This window comes from Peromyscus eremicus, unplaced genomic scaffold (genome assembly GCF_949786415.1).
Source record: "Peromyscus eremicus unplaced genomic scaffold, PerEre_H2_v1 PerEre#2#unplaced_1338, whole genome shotgun sequence".
Lineage (NCBI taxonomy): Eukaryota > Metazoa > Chordata > Mammalia > Rodentia > Cricetidae > Peromyscus > Peromyscus eremicus.
Window position 1 is genome coordinate 64,692 of NW_026735573.1, and position 22,841 is coordinate 87,532.

At 36.6% G+C, this 22,841-nt stretch overlaps 1 protein-coding gene and 1 long non-coding RNA gene across 6 annotated transcripts in view; both read right to left on the reverse strand.

Moving 5' to 3' along the window:
• Nucleotides 1–22,841, reverse strand: part of LOC131902032 (POTE ankyrin domain family member A-like) — a 59,851-nt gene that overhangs the window by 16,161 nt on the left and 20,849 nt on the right. For 4 of the 5 annotated variants that reach the window (XR_009376982.1, XM_059253076.1, XM_059253077.1 and 1 more), the window contains exons 7-15: nucleotides 18,783–18,813; nucleotides 16,247–16,319; nucleotides 9,746–9,833; nucleotides 7,870–7,952; nucleotides 5,942–5,999; nucleotides 3,878–3,906; nucleotides 3,734–3,794; nucleotides 637–665; nucleotides 486–546 (exon numbers count right to left, since the gene is read on the reverse strand). Coding sequence is in view for 4 of the 5 variants with exons in the window: in XM_059253076.1 (XP_059109059.1) it covers nucleotides 486–546; nucleotides 637–665; nucleotides 3,734–3,794; nucleotides 3,878–3,906; nucleotides 5,942–5,999; nucleotides 7,870–7,952; nucleotides 9,746–9,833; nucleotides 16,247–16,319; nucleotides 18,783–18,813 (513 nt within the window). In the remaining variant the exon portion in view is untranslated. The remainder of the gene's footprint in view (nucleotides 1–485; nucleotides 547–636; nucleotides 666–3,733; nucleotides 3,795–3,877; nucleotides 3,907–5,941; nucleotides 6,000–7,869; nucleotides 7,953–9,745; nucleotides 9,834–16,246; nucleotides 16,320–18,782; nucleotides 18,814–22,841) is intronic. The other variant, XM_059253078.1, reaches the window with a different exon arrangement.
• On the reverse strand, nucleotides 11,390–14,766 carry LOC131902033 (uncharacterized). The gene is made up of 2 exons (XR_009376983.1): nucleotides 14,623–14,766; nucleotides 11,390–11,942 (listed from the first exon to the last, which is right to left on the reverse strand). It is a non-coding gene; the product is annotated as an uncharacterized LOC131902033 (long non-coding RNA).

Genomic DNA, 22,841 nt, shown 5'->3' on the forward strand with positions numbered 1-22,841 from the left:
CATTATAAATTCTAGAACAAAACAAAACTTGATTTTATTTTCTGAAGATGTGGTATACTGCTGGCTGTCCAGTGCAGAACAGAATCTCTGAGTTCACATATGTTTTTGCTTTGCCCTTTCTGGTAACTTTGGGTACAACAGGTGTTCATTCTGAGACCCAGGTATCAAGAAATCATAGACATTGGAGAAATCTCATTAGTCTCACGATTGACTTCTATAAGTAACTAATAAACAGAGAGCTTGCACACTGGAAAGGATAAGGCCTTAGATCATGAGTATTAAATATTAAAGCTGAGCTTATTTTGCAAATTTTTTATATTTCCAATGTAATATATTTTCCAGCATGTATGCCACTATCAGATGGCATTGCGTATGTCAAAGTCTACCATCACCATCATCAAGATATAATTGGCATCAGGAAGACTGTGTGCTTTTGAAATTTATTAAAATACCTTGATCAGGAGAATGTGACTTACAAAATTTACCTGCTTGAGATTGCTGTGTTTCAGACTTGGGTTTGGAAATTCGATGAGAATAATCCCTCTGCTGAATGGATTTTGAAATGAGATATTTAATCAATATTTTGGACTTCAATCAAGATGTAATTATTCAATATTACTATTAAAAAGCATTTACCTCTGGGTGTGGACATTTTTCAGCCCAAACTGAAAGAGAAAAATGTAGAGTCAGTCTCATGCACAACGAGATCACCAAAACTACCTTTATGTAGGCTTCAGATGGCAGTGAGATTTCATTCCCTTCTTTCATAATAAACTCCTATTATTTTACTGCTTAGGACAAAAACTGACATAAATATACCGAAACTTAGCAAAGCAACTTAAAGATTCAGTGCAAGAGCCATCAAAATTCTAATATAATTTGTCAGAAAAATTGAAAAAAAGAAAAACCAACCACAACAGCGTCTAAACACCTTTCAGGTTCATATGGAAATCCAAAAAATAAAAATAAAAAAATAAAAAACCAAACAAAAGAATGGAGAGACTCCACCAGCTCAGATTGTCCCCGTTCTCCTAGGCGCAGTTACAGGCCAGCAGGCAACACTCCTGCAGGCAGGTCTGATTCCCACCACCCCATCAGATCCTTTAATCACAAGTCCTACTCTGTCCCTCTAAGCCTACCCACTGCACCAAGACTGCAGCTGCTCCCTGAGACACACACTCTGCTAGCTCCAATTGAACCAAGAGGTGAATCATTGTTCTTCCAGCCAGTCACCCAGCCTCTAGGCCTTAGGCCCAGGGGCACAACCCATGCCCCCATTCCCCCACCCATTGCAGCCCCAATTTCAGGCCAGTTGGAAAGTCTCCTGCAGGCAGAACTAACTACCTCCACTCCACATAAGACTCTGTTATCTACAAGTCCCACTTGCTCTCCCAAATCCACCCATCCCCCAAGACCATAGCTGTTCCCTGAGACACAGACTTGGCTGGCTCCCATTGGACCAAGAGGTGACTTACTGTACTCCCAGCCGGTCACCCTGCTTCAGAGGCACAACCCAAGCCCCCTTACCCCCACCCATTGTAGCCCCAGTTGTAGACCAGCAGGCAAGACTCCTGTGGTGAGGTAACCCAGGCTCAGAAAGACAAACATGATATGTAATCACTCATCAGTGGATACCAGATGTAAAGAAAAAAAATAATCAGACTACAACCCACAGCTCCAAAGAAGCTAGGAAACGAGGAGCCTAAGAGGGACACATGGATTGCCATGGGAAGGAGAAACAGAGGAGATCTCCATGAGTAAAGTGGGGATGGGGGGCAATAAAGGGGATGGGATAGAGGAAGAGAACATGAGGGGATGATGGGATGGCTGAGCTGGGAGAGGGACAGAGTGGGAGAGCAATGAAAGTGATATCTTGATAGAGGGAGACATTATGGGGTAAGGGAGAAACCTGGTGCTAGGGAAATTTCTAGGAATCCACAAGGATGACCCCAGATTAGAAGACTGGCAATAGTGGATAGGGTGCCTGAACTGGCCTACCCTGGTATTCAGATTGGTGAATTCCCTAACTGTCATCATAGAGCCTTCATCCAGTAATTGATGGAAGCAGATGCAGAGATCCACAACCAAGCACCAGGCTGAACTCTGGGAGTCCAGTAGAGAAGAGGGAAGAGGATTCTATGAGCAAGGGGGGCGGGGTCAAGATTTGTAGGGAAATCTACAGAGACAACTAAACCATGTTTGTAGGAACTCAGGAACTTTAGACCAACAGCTGTGGAACAAGCATGAGACTGGACTAGGCCCTCTGCATATGGGAGACAGTTGTGTAGCTTGGTCTGTTTGAAGGCCCCCTGGTAATGGGATCAGGATCTATACCTGGTGCATGTGCTGGCAATCTGGAGCCCATTACCTATAGTGGGATGCCTAGCTCAGCCTTGTTGCAGTGTGGAGGTGCTTGATCCTGCCTCAACTGAATGTACCAGGATTTGCTGACTCCCCATGGGAGACCTAACACTTTTTTGGAGGAGGGGCTGGGGGTATACTGGAGGGGAGTCGGAAGAGGGATGAGAGGGGGATCTGTGGTTGGTATGTAAAATAAAATTTTAAATAAAAAAAGAACAAAATAATGAAAGACAACACTGAATAGAGATAAAAGGATACTTAATATGAAAAGAGGATGGAGAAACCACTATCTTAGAGTTCATGTTTTGTTACAGAGGTAGACTAATAAAAACAGCATGGTTCTAGCATCACAATAGACATGTTGATCAGTGAAATCAAAATAAACACCAAATGGAGGTCCACACACCAATGGACACATGATTTTTCATATAGAAACCGGAAATATACACTGGGTAAAAAACATCTTCCACACATGGTAATGAACTAATCTTGATTGCTGCATGGAGAAAACTGCACAGAGATCTGTATTTACTACCCTAAATAAAAACTTAATTCCAAATGAATCAAGGATCTCTAAATAAGACCGGAGACACTGAATATAACAGAAGAGAAAGTGTGTAATAGGCTTGAATTCATTGGTACAGGAAAAGACTTTTTGAATAGGACACCTGTAGCACAGGCACTAAGACCCACACTTAATAAATGGGACCACATGAAGCTGAAAGTTTCCTATGGCAAGATATCTATGTAAGCTTTGGGATTGTCAATGACTGCTCCACTATATGATAGTGTATGCTGTGTTATTGAAATAGACTGTAGATAAGAATTCTAAATGCATTTCCTATTCCTTGTAATTAAATTACAATGCACTATGAGTGAAGTGAAGCAGTGTACTATGAGTTCTAGAGCAACACAAAAATTGATTTTCTTTCCTGAAGATATTGTACATTGCTGTTTGTCCAGTCCAGATCAGAATCTCTGAGCTCAAATAAGTTTCTGCCTTGTCCTTACAGATAGCTATGTGTGTAGGTGTGCATTCTGAGATCCATCAAGAAATTATGGTCACACACTGGGGCAGTCTCATTAGTCTCATGATTGACTTCTACAAGTCACTAATAAACAGAGATTGCACACTGGAAATGATAAGGCAGTCCAACATGAATATTAAACATTGAAGCTGAGCTGACATTTCTAAATGTTTTATGTTGTCAATGTAATAATTTTGAAGCATGTATGCCACTAGTGAGTTGGCATTGCTTATGACAAAACCTTCCAACATTATAGTCAAGATATAATTGGCATCAGAAAGACTGTGTGTATTTGAAATGTATTAGAATAAATTGATCAGGAGAAAGTGACTTACAAAATTTACCTGTTTGAGACTGCTGTGTTTCAGGCTTGGATCTGGAGACTAGATGACAATCATCCCTCAGCTATTTTGAAAAGAGACATTTAATCAATATTTTGGATTTCAACAATATATAAATATTCAATATAAATATTAAAAGGCATTTACCTCTGGATGTGGACATTTTTCAGCCCAAACTGAAAGAAAAAGAAAGTATAGTCAATCTTATGCACAATAAGAATTCCAAACCTACCTTTATGAAGGCTTCAGAGGGCAATGAGTTCTATTCCCTTCTTTCAAAATAACCATCTATTATTTTATTGGTTAGGAAAGCAGCTGACAAGAAATATATTGAAATATATCAAAAGAAATCTATAGATTCAATTTAATTCCCATCAAAATTCAGAGAAATTTAAAAAACAACCACAACAGCATCAAAAAGCCTTTCAGGTTCATATGGAAATACAAAAAAATCTTGGATAGATTTAAGAAGATTCTCAATACTAAAATACGCTGGAGAAATCACTATCCCAGATTGCATGTTTTGTTACAGAACTAGAGTAATAAAAAAATCATGATTCTATCATCAAAATAGACATGTTGATCAATGAAATCAAATTAATGTCAAAACACCTATGAATACATGATTTTTCATAAAGAAACTAGAAATACACACTGGATAAAAAAATAGCCTCCATACATGGAGATTACCAAACTTCATGGATACATGAAGGAGAATACACATACAAAACTCAACTCTAAGTGGATCATGAATCTCAAAATAAGACTAGATACCCTGAATATGACAGAAGAAAAAGTTTTTAACAGGCTTGAACTCACTGGTACAGGAAAGACTTCTGAACAGAACACCTGCAATACAGCACTAAGACCCAAATTTAGTAAATGGGACCACATGAAACCGAAAGCTTCTTTATGGCAAAGGACACCATCATCAGGCTACATAATAGGAAAAGAACTTAATCATTCAAACCTCTAATGTACAGTTAGTATCTAAAATACATAAAGAAGAAAAATTGGACTCCCAGGAAACAACTAACCCAATGATAATGGTGTTCGGGAATACAAAGACAATTTTTAAAAGATAAAACACAAACTGCTGACAAACTTTTAAAGAAATGCTCATCATCTTTCTTTATCAGGAGAATGCAAACCAAAAGTACTTTGAGATTTCATTTTTCTCCTGTCCAAAGGGCAAAGTTCAATTAAGCAAATGACAACTCATGCTTGTGAGGATATGACGAAAATGGAACACTTGCTCATTACTGATGAGAATGTAAACTTTTACAGCCATTAAGGAAATGACTCTGGCATTTTCTCAGGAAGCTGGCTACTAATCCTTCTCTAAAGCCACCTATACATCTATCTGGCATATACCCAAAGGACTCTATATCCTACTACAATAAATACCTGCTCATACATGCTCATTATTGACTATTTACAATAGCCAGATTTAGGGAACAGTTTAGATGTCCTTTAACTGGCAAATATATAATGAAAATATGGTGAACTTACACGATGGGGTGTTTTGCTTCCATCAAAAAAAGGAAATTTACATATAAGTGTAGGAAGCTAGAAAAAAATCATCACCAATGAGGAGACCCAGATCCAAAAGTCAAATACTGTATAATTTCCCTTATATGTTAGTGTTAGCATTTAAGTCTTCAACATGTGTGCTAAAATCCATAGACTCTGCATCAAGTAAGGGACTGCTTGCGAGGATCATTCAAGTAAAGGGAAATAGAATATATAATTGTAAAGAGACAGTGGGGGGAAGGGCGATGCAAGTGAGAGGTTAGGGTAGGAATATGGGGATGGACAATTTACTAAAGTCCACGTGAAAAACCATATGGAAACATACTGCTGTAGAATATTTCTAAATACATATGCATATAAAATAAATCCAAATGGAGTCTCCAAATAAAAGAGGAGATAAAGCCCCAATTAGACATCTTTTGCTAAACATGAAACCTTCAGTTATACCTGGTTGAGTCAATGGACAAAGGGGCAATTTAGGTATCTCAGGTAGAAGAGAACTCAGAGATCCTTCTGGGAGTATCTCAATTTTACACATCGCTCATGCATATTAACATATGGGGCTTATTACCACTTTTGTTGTCTTTTATTTAAGTGTAAATTTATTCAGTGATTTCTTTTGGTAGCACAACATACCAGCATTTGTCTTACATAAAGTCTCTTCATGATGACTCTTACCTTGAATTATTTCATTTTCTTCTAGACCATTTCCTATGTTGGATGACTGGGCAGCTTTCTGCAGTGGATTAGGGTAAAAGACACTCCGTCACGTGATATTAGTAGTGTAATTTCAAAAGGTCTCATTTTCTATTTCTGAACATATCATGATATTGGACTTTAAGAAAATTGTTCATGAGAATATATGCAGTATATATCAAAAACCATGGTATTTGAATGGAGAATCTTATATACACAGTCAAGTTTAAGTCTTTCATTTCCCAATTACATACAAGAAATATAGAATAGAGGAAAAACATCCATAGACAGAGTAATGCCTGATGTGTATGTATCAATAAAAGTAATTATTTTATATTACAATGCATAAAACTAATTTGTTCTTCTTAGTAAAGTTGGAGAATGTTAATGACACAAATGTTCACATCTTTAGTAAGGCCATTCCTCTAGGACACAATTAATATTAATCATGAGGTGTTATACAATGACATTATTTGTGTGGTTAGGCTTGATAGGAGATATGTATTATGTTAAAAAGCATTCATGTTATATCATGCTGATTGTGTAGTGAAGAAGGCAGAATGTGCTTAATTTCGGTAAAAGTGAACGAACAAAACTGACATATTTCGTTAATTTCTTATAGATGGTAAATCTGGATCAAAATGATAAGCAGACAAGTTATTTCCTATGTTACCTTTAGACAATAACATTAGACCATTATGCAGTTTTAATATTTTGCAAATGTTTCTCAATGAACAGAAATCTTCCCCAAACACCATTTCACATTTTTTGCATGTTTAATAGAATCAACAAATCTTGCTTTCTCGTCATTCAAGAATTTTAAAAGTTATGAGAATATGTTGTCCACTATTCTATATGTACAGTAATGCCATCCTATTTGACAGTTACTGAGTGGACACTCCCTCATCTTCTAAAACATGTTAGGCTTCATACTTTGATCTCTGATATCAAAATACCATTCTCACTCCTACCCTGTATTAACGACAATCTTACCTAAATATCTCTCTGTACCATATGTTTTCTTTATGACAAAATGCACCTATCTGAACTAAAACAGTTGCTTTTTACTTGTTTTGTGTTCTATTACTATAGCATATTAGGCTTCCCTCTAAAATTCTCAGTTCTTGATTTCTCAACATAGAGTAGATATTGACTATACAGATTTATGTAGGTTTAAAATATTAAAAATGTCTTCAGAACATACTCATACTTCAGTAAGTACCTAACATTGTGTAAAAGGGAAACTATAGTGTCTTGAATCTATCTGAATTCTCTACATTAACTCAACTCCCAATATATATATTAATTAAGCATATTGGACAATAATGTGGAAATAATTAATTTTCTTCATTGAATTGAGCAAAATAATTGAGTTTTCCTTCACAATGAAGCCTCTTTTATGGAATCAAAAATTCTTTCTGTTGGCAGATTAGTTGATTATATGTCCATATTATCTTCTCAAATGAGGACCTTGAAATAACCCAATGACCATAAGGAAAAAAATTCTCCTTGACATAACTGAGTATAATCATCACATAACAAATTTAGTTTCTGCAGGAAGAATCAACTTTATGAAATAAATCCAACTCTGAAGTCACAATTTTATATCATCCACTATTTTAAATAGAGAGCCATAAGACTCTCCAGCTACGTAAAAAGCTTAACATAAAGCACAAGTAATAATCACATAATTATTTACTAAATTACTTATAAAAGACAATGATTAGCTGTGTGACTGGATTCTAAGAATACCCTGTGTTTTATAATAGGTAAAAGACTTTCACTTCAATGTTAAATCATCATTGATGGACTGAATATAGTAGCCTGAAGTGCAGTTTCTTTTGGCCTATGGTAAGATCATCAAACCAAACAGTAGTAAGTGAGAAATTTAAATTTAAATAGTTACATACCAACTTTTGATAGTCTTCATTCTTATTATAAGTATTTTCATTTTCCAGTTTTAAATCCGGTATTGTTTCTAATTCTAGTTCTTCTGACATATCCACATATTTTATTTAAAAAATAAATATAACAATTAGATACACAATTTTCTATGACAATAGACTGAAATACATTCATAATTAGAATTTAGAAAAAAATTTACTCTTATCAAATATTTCAATTAAATGTACTTTATACATGAATATTTACATGCTTAGATAAATGCCCAAGTTGTAGAAATACCTGTATATCACTTGTACAGAAACTGCATGTTGCCAGCTTCAAGACATCCAAATACTTGACTAATTCATCTAGTAGTAACACACCTCTCATAAATGACCAAGCTCTCTAAAATCTACATTTTCAGATGTCATCCATTTTTCAGAACATTTATCATGTGCTCACACCCACAAGCACATTCAAAAATGTACAAATTAAAGAAATTGGAGGATTATGAAACAACTTTTTTTATTGAAACTGGCAAAATAGTTTTAGTTGTAAGGCCCTATTGCTCAAGACTCCACACTTTAGACACAGAATTTGGAGTAATTTAGCTGGACCTGACATAGAAACCTGCTCTCCTACTATGAGAACATGCTATGCAAAGTGCCAAGGGAGATAAGCAATCAGTAATCCCACCACCAAGATGTTGAAAGGCCTGGCAAGATAACGCTCATGGTAGGATAGCGACACTTTTATTTTTGGGGTAACCAACAGCTGTCCTATCGGTCCGGAGACCCACTCAATGAGAAATTCATTCCTGGTACTGGGAAACTAATCAACTATCCATGGATGGAGAAATCATAAACACTAGGAGTCATCAATTATTCCAGTTTTCTTATAACAGTATACTTACTGTGTTCTAAATATGGTTTTTATAGTCACGGTTATACCACAGAAGAATGTAGCTGTCATTTCTCCTCAAAGAATTTACTTTACACAGTACATAAAAGTATTACAGTATATACAATTAATCAGACTCCAAGGAGTGACCATAATATGCCGCAACTCCACTTACAAAGTCCTAAATCTAAAGATCAGGAAAAATAGCAAGAATTGGGTAGATAGATTGTAAAATCAAAGTACCAGCACTCTTGAAGCTACACAGCATCTTCTATGCATGACTTAGATATTGCTACCACGAAATTTCAAAAGTATGATATCTGAAAAGACACCTATATAAGGACAACACTTGATGAAATGCTACTGTGGGTGAAGTGAATCTCACAATGCACAACCCCTAGATGAAGATCTGTAGGCAATCAGTGACTGATAAACAAAGAAAAATCAGGTGATTTTCCAGAGATGAGCTCATCCTAGTAGGATAATAGGTTGTGCAATTCCAGTGATCAGTCCTAAACACATGTACATACAAGCAACACACTAAACAAATACACACAAGCATGCATGCACTTACACACACTCACACACGCACAGAGACACAAACACACATGCACACACATATTCACGCGTGTACGCACGCATACACACACACACACAAAAAAAAATAGTGTGTCTTTACTAATAGTATAGAAGTCACACACATAGTTACTAAGGACTTGAGCACAGGAAAGGTTGTAGGAATAGCCAGACACCTGAAAATGATGTAAATATAGTACACAAGCATGAAATTATCAAAAGCTAAATAAAATAAAAGGCAACTCTTTTACTGACATTCTTATTTCAACCTTTGGATGAAAGTTTTTCTTGTCTACTATTACATTTTTACTTTTGTTTGATTTAATATGTATTACGTGGGTTATTTTATTTGGCTAAGGTATTTGTTGCCATGTTTTAAGCAAACCTCTCTGCCAAGTGATCTTACAAGTTAAGCATGTGCATTACCTTCTTGTTCTTCTACATTTTCATATTGTTTGGAAGCTATTGGTAAGTCATCCACACCACTTTTCAGACTATTCTCAGGAATATCTTGCTAAAATAATGAAAATAATAATGAGAATATAGTTGAATTTCCTATTTTGAATTCAACTAAACTTAAAAATAGGATAAAATATTTTCATAGATAACCTTTTGCATGCTCTTGAGATCAACCTGTCTTTTTACCCCATACAGTCACATATTCTAAAATCAAGCCTTGTAGCAGAAATAGAAAAATATTATCTGCAGAATTCAATAAAGAACTAAACTCATAATATGAAACTTACATTCCTCACCAAAAATTAAACAGTTAAAGGATACATTTAAGTAATAATAACTGTTAATGTGCTTGCCATATCAAAGTATTTGATTTAAAAATCAATTCCTTGAGAAAATCATTTTAATATTATAATAAGGCCCTTTGGTTAGTATGAAAATACAAAATACGCCAGGTGGAGAAGAATTGAAATATTTTAGAATTAGTTTTGTTTATGAAAAGAAGGATGTACAAAAAATAGTTTTGTTAAAATCTTAGATAGAGAGAAAATAGTTTCATAAAATTAAAAAGCAATTAGTGATTCTTCTTTGTTTACATAATGCATGTAATCTTTCAATGAAATCTTAAACTCTTTCACAGTAAAAAATGGGTATCATTAGAGCATAACAAGCATTAACATGAAGGGAAGCATCAGAACATTCATTCTATGTCTGGAATGTTCCTGGTGCTTATTTATACTTGAAATAGTAGAGAGGTCCTTATGCAATTACACACTCAGCATTTTTAGTCATTTACTTGTGAGATAGGTAAGAAAATTTAAAGTTCACATAGATTCACTATTCTCTAAATGGCATAACACTAATGGTTATCACTTCATATTTAAGTCATATGAACTGGTAGTTTTAATTCAGAAAGATTCTGTGATGAAACATCAATGCCATTATGTCAGCTGAGGATTTGTAAGTCTTCAAATACTGTTGAAATATATGTCAGTCTGGTCCCAACATTCATAAAACACATGAAGAAAGGAATAAAAAGCCCTATTGACTGTATGCTGAAATCCACATTTGAAGAATTTATGTATAGCTTATCACAACAAGACTTGAAGGACTGGGTGTGTGGTTGAGTGGTAAAGAATTTGCCTTGCATTCACTAATTTCATAGTTGATGTAATAAACGAAAAAACAAAAAAGAAAACTACAAAACTCTAATCACAAGTGATCTAGGACACCCAGAAACAGGAAGCCTAACCTCAGAGTGATTTTGGAGATTTAAATGAGCAATGAAACCACTGTGTAGACATCCTTTAAAATTTGAAGTGTTACATATGATGCAAAGAATTTCAGGTTACTTTTAAAGATTTTGAGTGCAAAAATAAGATGAAATTGAAATTTTGCCTTTAGCATTGGTTATCAAAGACCTTATTCTAGAACTTTCTACAATTAGGGGGAAACATGTATACCTCAATTATATGAAGTTTTTTCTTCCATTTTTGATTTAAAAATTTGCATGTACAATATATTTTGAACATATTTTCCCAACCAAAATACTCCCAGATTATTCCCCATCTACCTACCCCCCAAGTTTATAATCTTTCTCTCTTAAATCTACCCCCAAATTGAAAATACAAACTTACAACCAATAAGACAAACATGCCACAAGAGAACAATCAGCCCCCAACAATACCACAAACACAAAATTGAACACTGCTTCCTTTGTGTTGATCAACTTCCCCTGGTCATAGTGTCTTCTCTGGAGTGCCTTTGATATACCCAGTGATGCTTCAAGTAGAACACTGACTTTTCCTTTTGCCAACAGCTATCAATTACAAACTGTGTCCTGGTTATGGATGGCAGCCTGTGTCTTCTTCTGCCTCTTAGTGCTGGCACCCTGTCTTGTTGGAACCTGGGCAAATCATCTGTGTATGGGCGTAGTCTCTGAGTTCATATGTGCATTGGTCTTGGTCCTGTTGTGTCTGGAAGCCAAAGTTTCCTTGACCTTATCCATAAGCACTGGCTCTTATAATCATTCTGCTTCCTTTTCTACATAAACACTGAGCCTTGATGGAGGAGGTTTGATGAAGACATCCAATTTATGACTAGGTGGTCCAAAGTCTCTCACTCTGCATTTTGACCAGTTGTTGATCTCTGTGTTGATTCCCATCTACTGCAAGAGAAAACTTCTATAAGGAGGATCGGGAAAGGTATAGTGACATGTCTCTAGGACTCATTTTCTTGCTGTATTCATTCAGAAGAAGAGTAGCATTGGGTTTATCCATAGGCCCATACCCTACATTATCACGTTATTGGCCCCTTTGGCAGTGTTAGGTTTGTATTCCACCTTATGCAGTCTCTAAGTCCAATGAAAAAGTTATTTGTTATTCCCATAACATTTATGCTACTATGGGACCAGCATATGTTTCCGACAGGTCACTGTTGTAGGTCACAGGGTTGTAGTTGGTGATATCGATGATTACCTTTCTCCTCTGTGAGCAGGAGGTGTATCTTCTAGCACCACGAACATTAGTTAGAAGGTGTAATGATTCTATTTGGGCACAAATCCATCTACTCTATGTTTGGGTATTTAATATGTGGTTTTTTCACCAATAGGGTCTTTCTATTTGGTTGTGGAGTGAGACCAAAGGCCTTCACCATAGCCTGTTATGTTTGGATAATTCTATGTGCCTGTAGAATCATCAACAAATGGTTCAGGTCAAACTGGATGGCCACATGCAGAAGAACTAAGTAGATCCATATCTATCACCCTGCATACATCTCAACTACGAATGGATCAAAGACTTCAACATAAGACCATAAACTCTGATTAAGATAGAAGAAAATGTCTGGAAAGGGCTTGAATTCATTGTTACAGTCAATGACTGACTTTCTGAACCAGATACCAATAACACAGGCATTAGAACCAAAACTAGCAAGTGTAACTTCATGAAGATGAAAAGCTTCTCCTTAGAATAGAACAGCATCATGTAAAAATTTATGGCATGGAAAATGAATAAACCATTGCCAATTATACATCTGATAGGGGATTAGCATCTAAACCACAAAGAACTAATAAACTGAAAATCAAGAAAACAAATAACATGTTCTAAAAAATGGGGTACAGAACAAAGCAGAGATACACAAATGCCTGTGAAACACTTCAGTAAATGTTCAACATCCTTAGTCATCAACGGAAATGTAAATCAATACCCCTCTGAGATTTCATTTTACCTAAGTCAAAATGGTCAAGATCAATAAAACAAATGACAGCTCAGCTGGGGAGTATGCAAGGAAAGGGAAACACTTGTTCCTTCCTGAAGGAAGTGCAAACTTATACTAGGATGTGAAGAGCCTTCAAACATTCTTTTTGTACCTCATTATATACCCATTGGCAGCCTGAGACAGAACTCATTAGGAACATCCTTGAACTCTTGGAAAGTTCAACCTGCCTCTGTCATCTGAATTTTAGGATAAAGACTGTGCCATGATGACTGGATCCAATATTTTATGAGAATGAATAATGCAAAGCTACAATTATACTTATTTTGAGAGAAAGATTTTGTATTTCTACATTTTAATCACTTTAAATAATACTTTTTTCTAGATAAAGTACCAAAATGCTGTGGGATGGTCTTTCTGTATGCTGTGAATATATGTTGCTCCCATGGGTTAATAAATAATGCTGTACTGGGCTATGGCAGGTCAGGATGGAGCCAGGCAGGAAAACCAAGAGAGACAGAGAAAGAAGAAGGGTGGAGTCAAGGAAGATGCTGCAAGCTGTCGGGGGGAGCAAGATGTAATAAAATACAGGTAAAGCCACGAGGCACATAGACTAATAGAAATGGGTTAATTTAAGATATAATAGCAATAAGCCTGAGCCATATATCAAACAGTTTATAATTAATATAAACCTCTGTGTTTTTATTTGGGACCAAGTGGCTGCAGGACACAGGAAAACTTCCATCTACACCAGACTTGAAAAATTGTTTTTAAATGTTAGTGTCCTGAGTAAGAGGGTGTTTTTTTTGATATTTTTATTATTAAGAAATTTTCTATTCAGGTTACATAATAACCACAGATTCCCCTGTCCTCCCTCCTTGCACCCCCAGCCTTCCTCCCCAACCCACCCCCCATTCCCATCTCCTCCAAGGCAAGGTCTCCCATGGGGACTCAGCAGAGCCTGGTATATTTGGTTGAGGCAGGCCTAAGCCCCTCCCTCATGCACCAAGGCTGCTCAGGGTGTCCCACCACAGGCACTGGGTTCCAAAAAACACACTCACACACCAGGGACAGATCCCAATTCCACTGCCTGGGGGTCTGCTAACCAGTTCAAGGCAAACAACTGTCTCACCTATCCAGAGGGCCTAGTCCAGTCCCATGGGCCTCGACAGCTATTGGTGCACACTTCATGAATTTCCACTAGTTTGGCTGGCTCTCTCTGTACATTTTCCCATCGTGATCTCAATGTCCCTTGCTCATAGAATTCCTTCTCTCTCTTATCAATTGAACTACTGGAGCTTGGTCTGGTGCTTGGCCATGGATCTCTGCATCTGCTTCCATCAGTTACTGGATGAAGGCTCTATGATGACAGTTATGGTATTCACTAATCTGATTATCAGAGTAGGCCAGATCAGGCACACTCTCAACTATTGCTAGTAGTCTAAGGTGGGGTCATCCTTGTGGATTCCTGGGAACTTCCCTAGCACTCTGTTTCTCCCTGTTCCCATGATGTCTTCATTTATCATGGTATCCCTTTCCTTGCTATCCCATTCTGTCCCTGTTCCAGCTCAAACCTCCCATTGCCTTATGTTCTCATCCCCCATTACTTGCCCTCCATTACTCCCCCTCACCCTCAGTTTGCTCATGTTGATCTCATCTATTTCGCCTTCACTGTTTGATCTATAGGGTCTTCCTTGTTAGCCAGCTTCTTTGGAGTTGTGGGTTGTAGTCTGGTTATTCTTTGCTTTACATTTAATATCCATTTATGAGTGAGTACATACCATATTTTTCCTCTTGAGTCTGGGTTTTCATCCATTTGCCTGCAAATTTAATAATATCATTGTTTTTACTGCTGACTAGTACTCCATTGTGTGTATGTACCACATTTTCTTTATCCATTCTTCACCTGAGGGGCATTTAGATTGTTTCCAGTTTCTGGCTATTATGAATAATGATGCTATGAACATAGTTGAGCTTGTGTCCTTGTGGTATGATTGAGCATTCCTTGGGTATATGCCCAAGAGTGGTATAGCTGGGTATTGAAGAAGACTGACTCCCAATTTTCTAAGAAACCACCATACTGATTTCCAAAGTGGCTGTACCAGTTTGCACTCCCACCAACAGTGGAGGAGTGTTCCCCTTCCTCCACATCCTCTCCAACATAAGCTGTCTTCAGTGTTTTTTATCATAGCCATTCTGACAGGTGTAAGATGGTATCTCAGAGTTATTTTGATTTGTATTTCCCTGATGGCTAAGGATGTTGAACAATTTCTTAAAAGTCCTTTGGCCATTTGAGATTCTTCTGTTGAGAATTCTCTGTTTAGGCCTGTAGCCCATGTATTTGGATTGTTTGGAATTTTGATGTCTAGTTTATTGAATTCTTTTATATACTTTGGAGATCAGCCCTCTGTCAGATGTCAGGTGGGGTTGGTAAAGATCTTTTCCCATTCTGTAGGCTGTCGTTTTGTCTTATTGACTGTGTCCTTTGCCCTACAAAAGCTTCTCAGTTTCAGGAAGTCCCATTTATTAATTGTTTCTCTCAGTGTCTGTGTTATATTTAGGAAGTGGTCTCCTGTGCCAATGCATTCTAGGCTACTTCCTACTTTCTCTTCTCAAGTTCAGTGTAACTGGATTTATGTTGAGGTCTTGGATCCACTTGGATTTGATTTCAGTGCATGGCGACAGATAGGGATCTATATGCAGTCTTCTGCATGTTGACATCCAGTTAACATGTAGTTGACATCCAGTTAACAGTTTTTAAAAGTTAGTATCATGAGTAAAAGATTTTTTAAAAGGTACTTTAAAAACTAATGCTAATTTCTGTGCCCTTCAATACATGGGTTGGATATGTAAGCTACCTTAAGTAACATAATGAATAGGTTAGTCTACATATTTAGAGAAGCCTGAAAATTATGTAAGTCATGCTATAAGAAATAAAAATAAAACTACTAATGTTTATTTGTCCAAATATTCCCAAATTTCAAATTCCCTCCACTGTGGTAAAACTATACAAACTAATTTTTCTGTGATTACTTATTTCTTATCTCATTTTTGGCTTTCAGAACCTTAAAGTAATTATTATGTTTTGGTACTTTTCACCATCAATATAGTAATATTGTCATAATTTTATAAAAAAATTCTAGCCAATTTTTCATCTAAAGTGATGACATTTTGACAACTGCTCTATTATACCATTTCAAACTCCACAAAGAAGAAATTCAGCACAAGAATTTACCTCAAGAAGGCATTGATTACCTGAGTTTTCAAATTAGCTGTGTCCTCCATTGTTGCACACACGGAAATCAGTGACTCAGATTCAAAGTGATGTCTTTGAAGCAAAACACACAACAACAAATAAGTGAGTAGTGGACACAAGCATTTGTCCTGAATGTTTAGTTATTTGAATAGCAGATGGTGTTTCTGTTGTTATTAGACATCTGTTTTATAAAATTTGTTCAGCTGTTAATTTCTGTCTCCACTTCTCCTAATCTCTGCATTTGTCAAGAAAGAGTTACACATAGTTCCACATCAAATAGTGTCAGTCAATATATTTGTGGAACCTGAAAATCATTTGTTTTGAAAACTGTCCTGATGATTGCATGCAAATTACAATGAATTGCTCACATACTCTTTAATCATTAATTTAAATAAAGGTAATAGCCCCAAATAAAGCAAAACAATAGTGTCCTCATTCTACTCTATTAATAAAGCATAAAACTATATAACTACTAAATGGCAACCTTCATTCTTGAGCATGGAAAATACCCATTGAAAGGAAACCATCACATCCATTCATTGTAAAACAACTAATAAAGTCATGAAAAAGATGTGAAATCCTTGAACATTAAAGTTATAAGTGAACAAACAAATGTGCACATTGAGGTTTGAAATCCTCTTATCATGGGTGTTCAAACATTAAAATGTAATAATTCAGTTATTACATTGGTAGAGGCTGATTCAAAAACTACCAAGCACTTAAAAACCTTCATATGTGCTCGGTTGATGGCAGAGACTTCTGGAAAAGCAGATCCCTGGGACTTTTGCCTCTGTTTCCCTCTATGTTCTCTAGATGTCTTCCTTATATAGGATACCACTCCTCGTTCCCTCTTTTGCAGTCTTCAGTGATGCTCTCTGGCCTTTAAATATTCATCCCAGGAAGGTGCAGATTCCTGAAAGTACAGGCTCAAAGAACCTGAAAGACAGCTAGTTCCCTGGTTCAGGCAAATAAGCTAAATGGAGGGTCAGCAACACACATCCCAAGCCTAGATATGTTACAAAATTCTATGATTATGTTCTGCAATTCCAATCTGAAAAGGACAGGAATTTGGCAAAGGTAACAGGAAAAGAAGCAGTGGCAGTGGATCACAGATATTTTTCATTTCAGCCCTTGGTTCTGAACATTCTCTAGCCCACCCTCTGTGATACCACATTCCCATTTTCTATAAAGACTTCAGGTTGCTCAAGTAAGTTTCAACAGAAGAATCTATTTGTCATTTCTATCAATTAAGCACAAAAGGTAATATAGTTTCCAAATTACGTTCAACCCTATCCATTCCTAGATGATTTTCACCATCCTGTGTCTATGTAAATAACTTTATTGTCTTTAAAAAACTAATCACGAGGCCAAACTCTTAGTCCTATTGGCCTCCATGATTTTCCTTTCGAAATTGCCCTTCCCCTGTTAATGTCATTCAAATCATCCACCATTAGGCTACTTTTAATGCCATTCTTGGAACACTTGACTCATTCCCATATTTTCCTACAGAAATTCTCAATCAAATACTGGTCAGTAAGGACTGGTCTTTTAGTGAAGGAATGCATGGGAATCTAAATTGGGCCATTTGTATTTCCACCTCCATAGAATACTGTGTTTTAGTTTTGGCTTCTCCCTCAGAGCAACTGTTTATGTATAACGTTGGATCTAGTTTTCTGTGCTCAGGATATTTTTATTAGTTTTCAAAATTCCTTAAAAACTACAAATTTTTCAGATCTGAGATTTTCTAATAAAACAAGAAGCAGTACCTGGCAGTCAAAAATTCTAAACTATAGGTCAAGAAACATGAGGAAAAATAAATGTACAATAAAAAATTTCAAAATTCTTAGTGTCATGGGGAAACAAAGACTTGATGAAATGAGAAAAAAAACTCTCCTGTACCCAGGCAGTCCAGTAGTTTGAAGAGAAAACAAAACTGAGTATAAGTTCATAACGTCTCTTAAATAGATGCTCACTTGTATCAACATAACATGGTATATGTGCACATGGACTACCATTCCAATAATGTAATTCCAAGCCTTCTGTCATCTTGCTCATTTCAAACCTATGGCACTACAGACACAATAAAGAGAGGTTTCCCCCTCCAATCTTGATAGCAATGTAGTGTCTAAGAACAACTTTCAAAAGAAAAACTATGGAGGTTTTAGATAGGTTTCTCAGGAAAACTCTAATCCAGAGTTGACACATAAGGAAAACTGGCTTTCTACACGAGATCATCTCAATGTAGTCACAGGAACAAGAGAGTGCACAGGCTGACAGTTCAGTCAAGAGATGGCAACTTGTTACCTATGGGATTCATAGAATTAATCAAACTCTCTGGATGACCTTTGCTAAAGTAGTAAGACACTTAGTCACAAGGATATGAAAGCTTTAAAACATATGATTATATTAATGCATCATGGACACTAAATAAATCAGATGGAATCAGTGAAGAACACAATATTCAATAAACATTAGTTCTTTTCCCTGGTTCTAATTATAAGTTAACATTCATATTCAAAGACCTTAAAATCTTACCCCGATAAAAAGACATCTTCAGGCTGATTTCCTATAATTGAATGAAAAGTAGACATATTTCAGTCGATTATATTAGTCTATAAAATACCGTAGGGTAAATCTTCTAGAGTAAAAAATCTTCTAGGGTAAATAATAACTATGGTACTGGAATATAACAAATGCATCAGGAAATCTTCACCTCCTTTGGATTTATTGAATAAAAGAATGAAAGAAATTATCAGCATTTGATACCTCAAAGTAGGTGACCATGTATACTGACAACAAGTCCAACTAATGGCAAATAGTGCCGTTGCCAGAATCAGTGCCTATCATCAATAAATAGCAAAGAGAGTAGTTTTCTGGAAGAATGGTACCAGGATCAATTTGAAGACAGCATAAATATTTTGTTATAACACAACAAATATTCCCCAGATGCACGACTGCAATCCTTTAGGTAGGGATGAAACAACCTATCAGAGAGAACCTGAGGCAATGATCATTGTACTTATCAATCTCCCCTAAAATTATGGAAACCTATCTGGACAAGGTTTCTCATAAAGACTTGCAAGGTATCAGAAAAGAGAGGTAAGGTGAAATCAATGCTGCCCACCCTCCTGATCTCCTCTGTGGTTAGGTTCTAATGAGCTCTTTTAGATCTGGCTATAGTTTTCATTCTTACCTATGATACAATAAGGTAGAACCACAATTGCTATTGTCACCTTTGGACATAACTACTGGTAAGATCCCCTCTTAAAGAATATATCTATTCTGCACATGGCTAAAATACAGAAAATTAAAAGTATGTACTAGGAAGGCTAGGTCCGAGAAAGTTGCTTTGGAGGTTTGTTTATTATAAAACTATAAATCCATATGTAGGTATCTACATATATATCACTTAATAACTCACTTAAGATCTTTCTACTGGGATAGAAACCTAGTTCCCTATGGTGGTATTTTATTTGTGCTGAAATGCGATTTTATTTGTATGTTAATAAAGATGCCTGGAGGTCAGAAGTAAAACCGAGCCACTAAGCAGAAGTCAGGTGGTGGTGGCACATACCCTTAATCCAATCCCATGGCAAGTAGAGTCTCTGTGTGGTCAAGGACACAGCCAAGGAGTGGTGACCTGAACCTTTAATCCCAGTACCAACCATAGAGACCTGGAGGTCTGTATAGACAGGCAGTGACAGGGAAGTCATGTGGTTGGGTTTAGAGCCAATGAGAAGGCAGAACAGAAAGGCAATAAAAAGACAAGTCACACAGGAAGAAGGTCTCTCTCTCTAGAGAAGAGACAGCAGCCAGGTATTAAGATAAGGCTGTCTGGGCTCTTCACTAGTGCTCTCATCTCTTGGACTTTTAACTCTGTAGTTGGCTCTGTGTTTCTTATTTACTAAGACCATTTAGAATTTTGTCTACAGTTCTCCTTTTATATAAAATAAGAAAGACCACACATGGTGAGATCCTATTGACATTACCCTTGAGAAAGTATCTTCCCATGGAAAATGAAGACTAGAAATGTGCCCAAGTGGCAGAGCACCTGTCTTGCAAAAATAGGGTAAAAGATAAAATGGGATTGTGGATGGATAGTCAAGTATTCTCTGGTGTATGAGTGGCTTCATATTTACTGATAAGCACTATAGATATTAACGACTCACAATAAAAACAGAATTTAAATCTGGAATTAGTAGACTAGTTTCTTCTTTTTTCCCCCAAAGAAGAGGTTCATTATTTACTTCATCTACAGTATTCACATTCTAAAGGTTACTGCATATGGGAAAAAGCCATGTGAAAGACTTGACTACAGTTTGGAAAAGTATGACCTCTGGAGATTGCCTTTTGGCAGTCAAGAGTCAGTTTGGCAACACAAAGCAGGAAGACAAAAATAAACAAAAATAAAAATAAAAATAGGGTCATTGGAGTAGCAAACACATAGAGCACCTCCTTCTTAAAGTATGAAACCTTGAGTTCAACACCTCACAGATAAGAATATTAATTTCTAATTATACATTTAGGAACCAGACCATTGCCATACAGTAGAGCCAGAAGTAATCACCGTGTATATAAACATTTCAGTAACACTATGTGATATATTTGTTTAAATGGAAGAATTTGAATACAAAATTACCATTATTTTAGGTTTTGTGCCACCTTTATTGAATACGTCTCTTTTTGTCTGTCACCCCCCAAAAACTGCCATCAGTAAACTCACACCTGGTCCAGATCCAAGCTGACAACCCTCTTTGTTTGTGAGCCACCATTGTTGGGCAATTCTCTTTTTCCATTTCCCATCCTATTATCCCCTACTACTATCTCCAAACCCACATGCCTTGCTTAAGAAATGCAGCAGGCATGGCCTCCATGTTTCCTAGCTACCTTTGCTAGCTAGGTGGCTACTTCATTTTCTCTGGAAGCCAACAATCCTATTCCAGACCCAAAGCTGTGAACCCTCTGTTGCAGGAATCCTAAATGTTATTTTAATTAAAAAATGGAGCCAGATATTGGGGAAAATGCTGAAAGATCAGAGAGACAAAGAAACAAGTCATAGCCAAGTCTAACTTCGCCAACTCCAGGAATCCTCTGACTGAATGCCTCTGAGTACTCAGCTGAAAGCGCTCCAGCTGAAAAGCCTCTAGACAAAAGGGGTTCCAGCCAAAAAGCCTTTAGTTCCTGTCTCCTCATGCCTTATATACCTTTCTCCACCCAGCCATCACTTCCTTCCTAGTGTTGGGATTAAAGGCATGTGACATCCCAGTAATGGGATTAAGGGTTGGTGCCACCACTGCTTGCCTCTGTTTCTCTCCTAGACTGATTAAATGTCATGTAGTCCAAGGTGGATATAACTCACAGAGATCCAGATGGGTCTCTGCCTCCCGAGTGCTAGGATTAAAGATGTGTGGCACCACTGCCTGGCCTCTATATTTAATCTAGTGGCTTGTTCTGTCCTCTTATCTTCAAGCAAATTTTATTAGAGTACACAATATATCACAACCTTTTCTGGGTAAGTCACTTCTTCCCTGTTCTGCCCCCACATTTTTTGTTTGTGGCTGTCACCATACACAGAAGACTAGGTCCAGATCAATGGCTGCAATAGATATAATACTGAAAATTTCAGCATGCCAATTAGAAAGTTCAGAGAAAAACCTTACCAATATAACAAATCAAACAAAAGATAGAATATGAGAATGTAAAGAAAAAGTAGAAAAATCTATAATTAATTAGCAAATAATATAAAAAAAACCATGCTAGAAGACCAGGAAAGAAATTTGAGATACTATCAAAGGCTCAAATCTTTGAATTCTATTGGCATACATGAGGAAACAGTATTCTCAATCAATAGCATAGACAAGATTAATAGAAAGATCACAGAGGAATTCTTCATCCAAGTAAGGAAATATATACACACACTGATACAAGAATCAAACAAAACCCCAACCAGACAAGATCAGAAAGAAAACTCCAAAGCATATAATAGTAACACCACCAAATATACAGGACTAGGAAAAAATATTGAAAGCTTAAGAAAAGAAAGTATACAAGTCATTTGGAAATGAACGTGCCCAGGGCAACAGCTGAATTATCAAATAAAACTCTGAAAAGCAGAAGAGCCTGAAGCAATGAACTTCAAATACTACAAGTCCATGCATGTCAACCAGGACTCGTGTGCCCAGTGAATCTGTCTGCCATAGCTGAAGAGGAAACACTTCCATGATACAAGCAGCCTGAAACAGTTATAGCAAATAATAAATTCTAAACAGACTACTAAATGTAATACTTCTAACTGAAGAGAGGAGTAAGTGTGAGAGGAGACTTTTAGAAAGAAAACAAGCAACGCTATAATTTAAGGAAATACAAAGGGCATCTAACAACACAAAACAACAGGAAAATAAAACACTGCAATCTAGGTACAACTTTCAATAACGAATCCAGATATCAATGGCCTCAACACTCCAGTCAAAAGACAAAGGCTACCTAAACAAATTAAGAAACAAAATCCAACTATCTATTGTCTATGAAAAATCTCATCTTAGTTTAAAAGTCAAGCACCCTCTTACAATGAATGGATGCAAAATGTATTCTCAA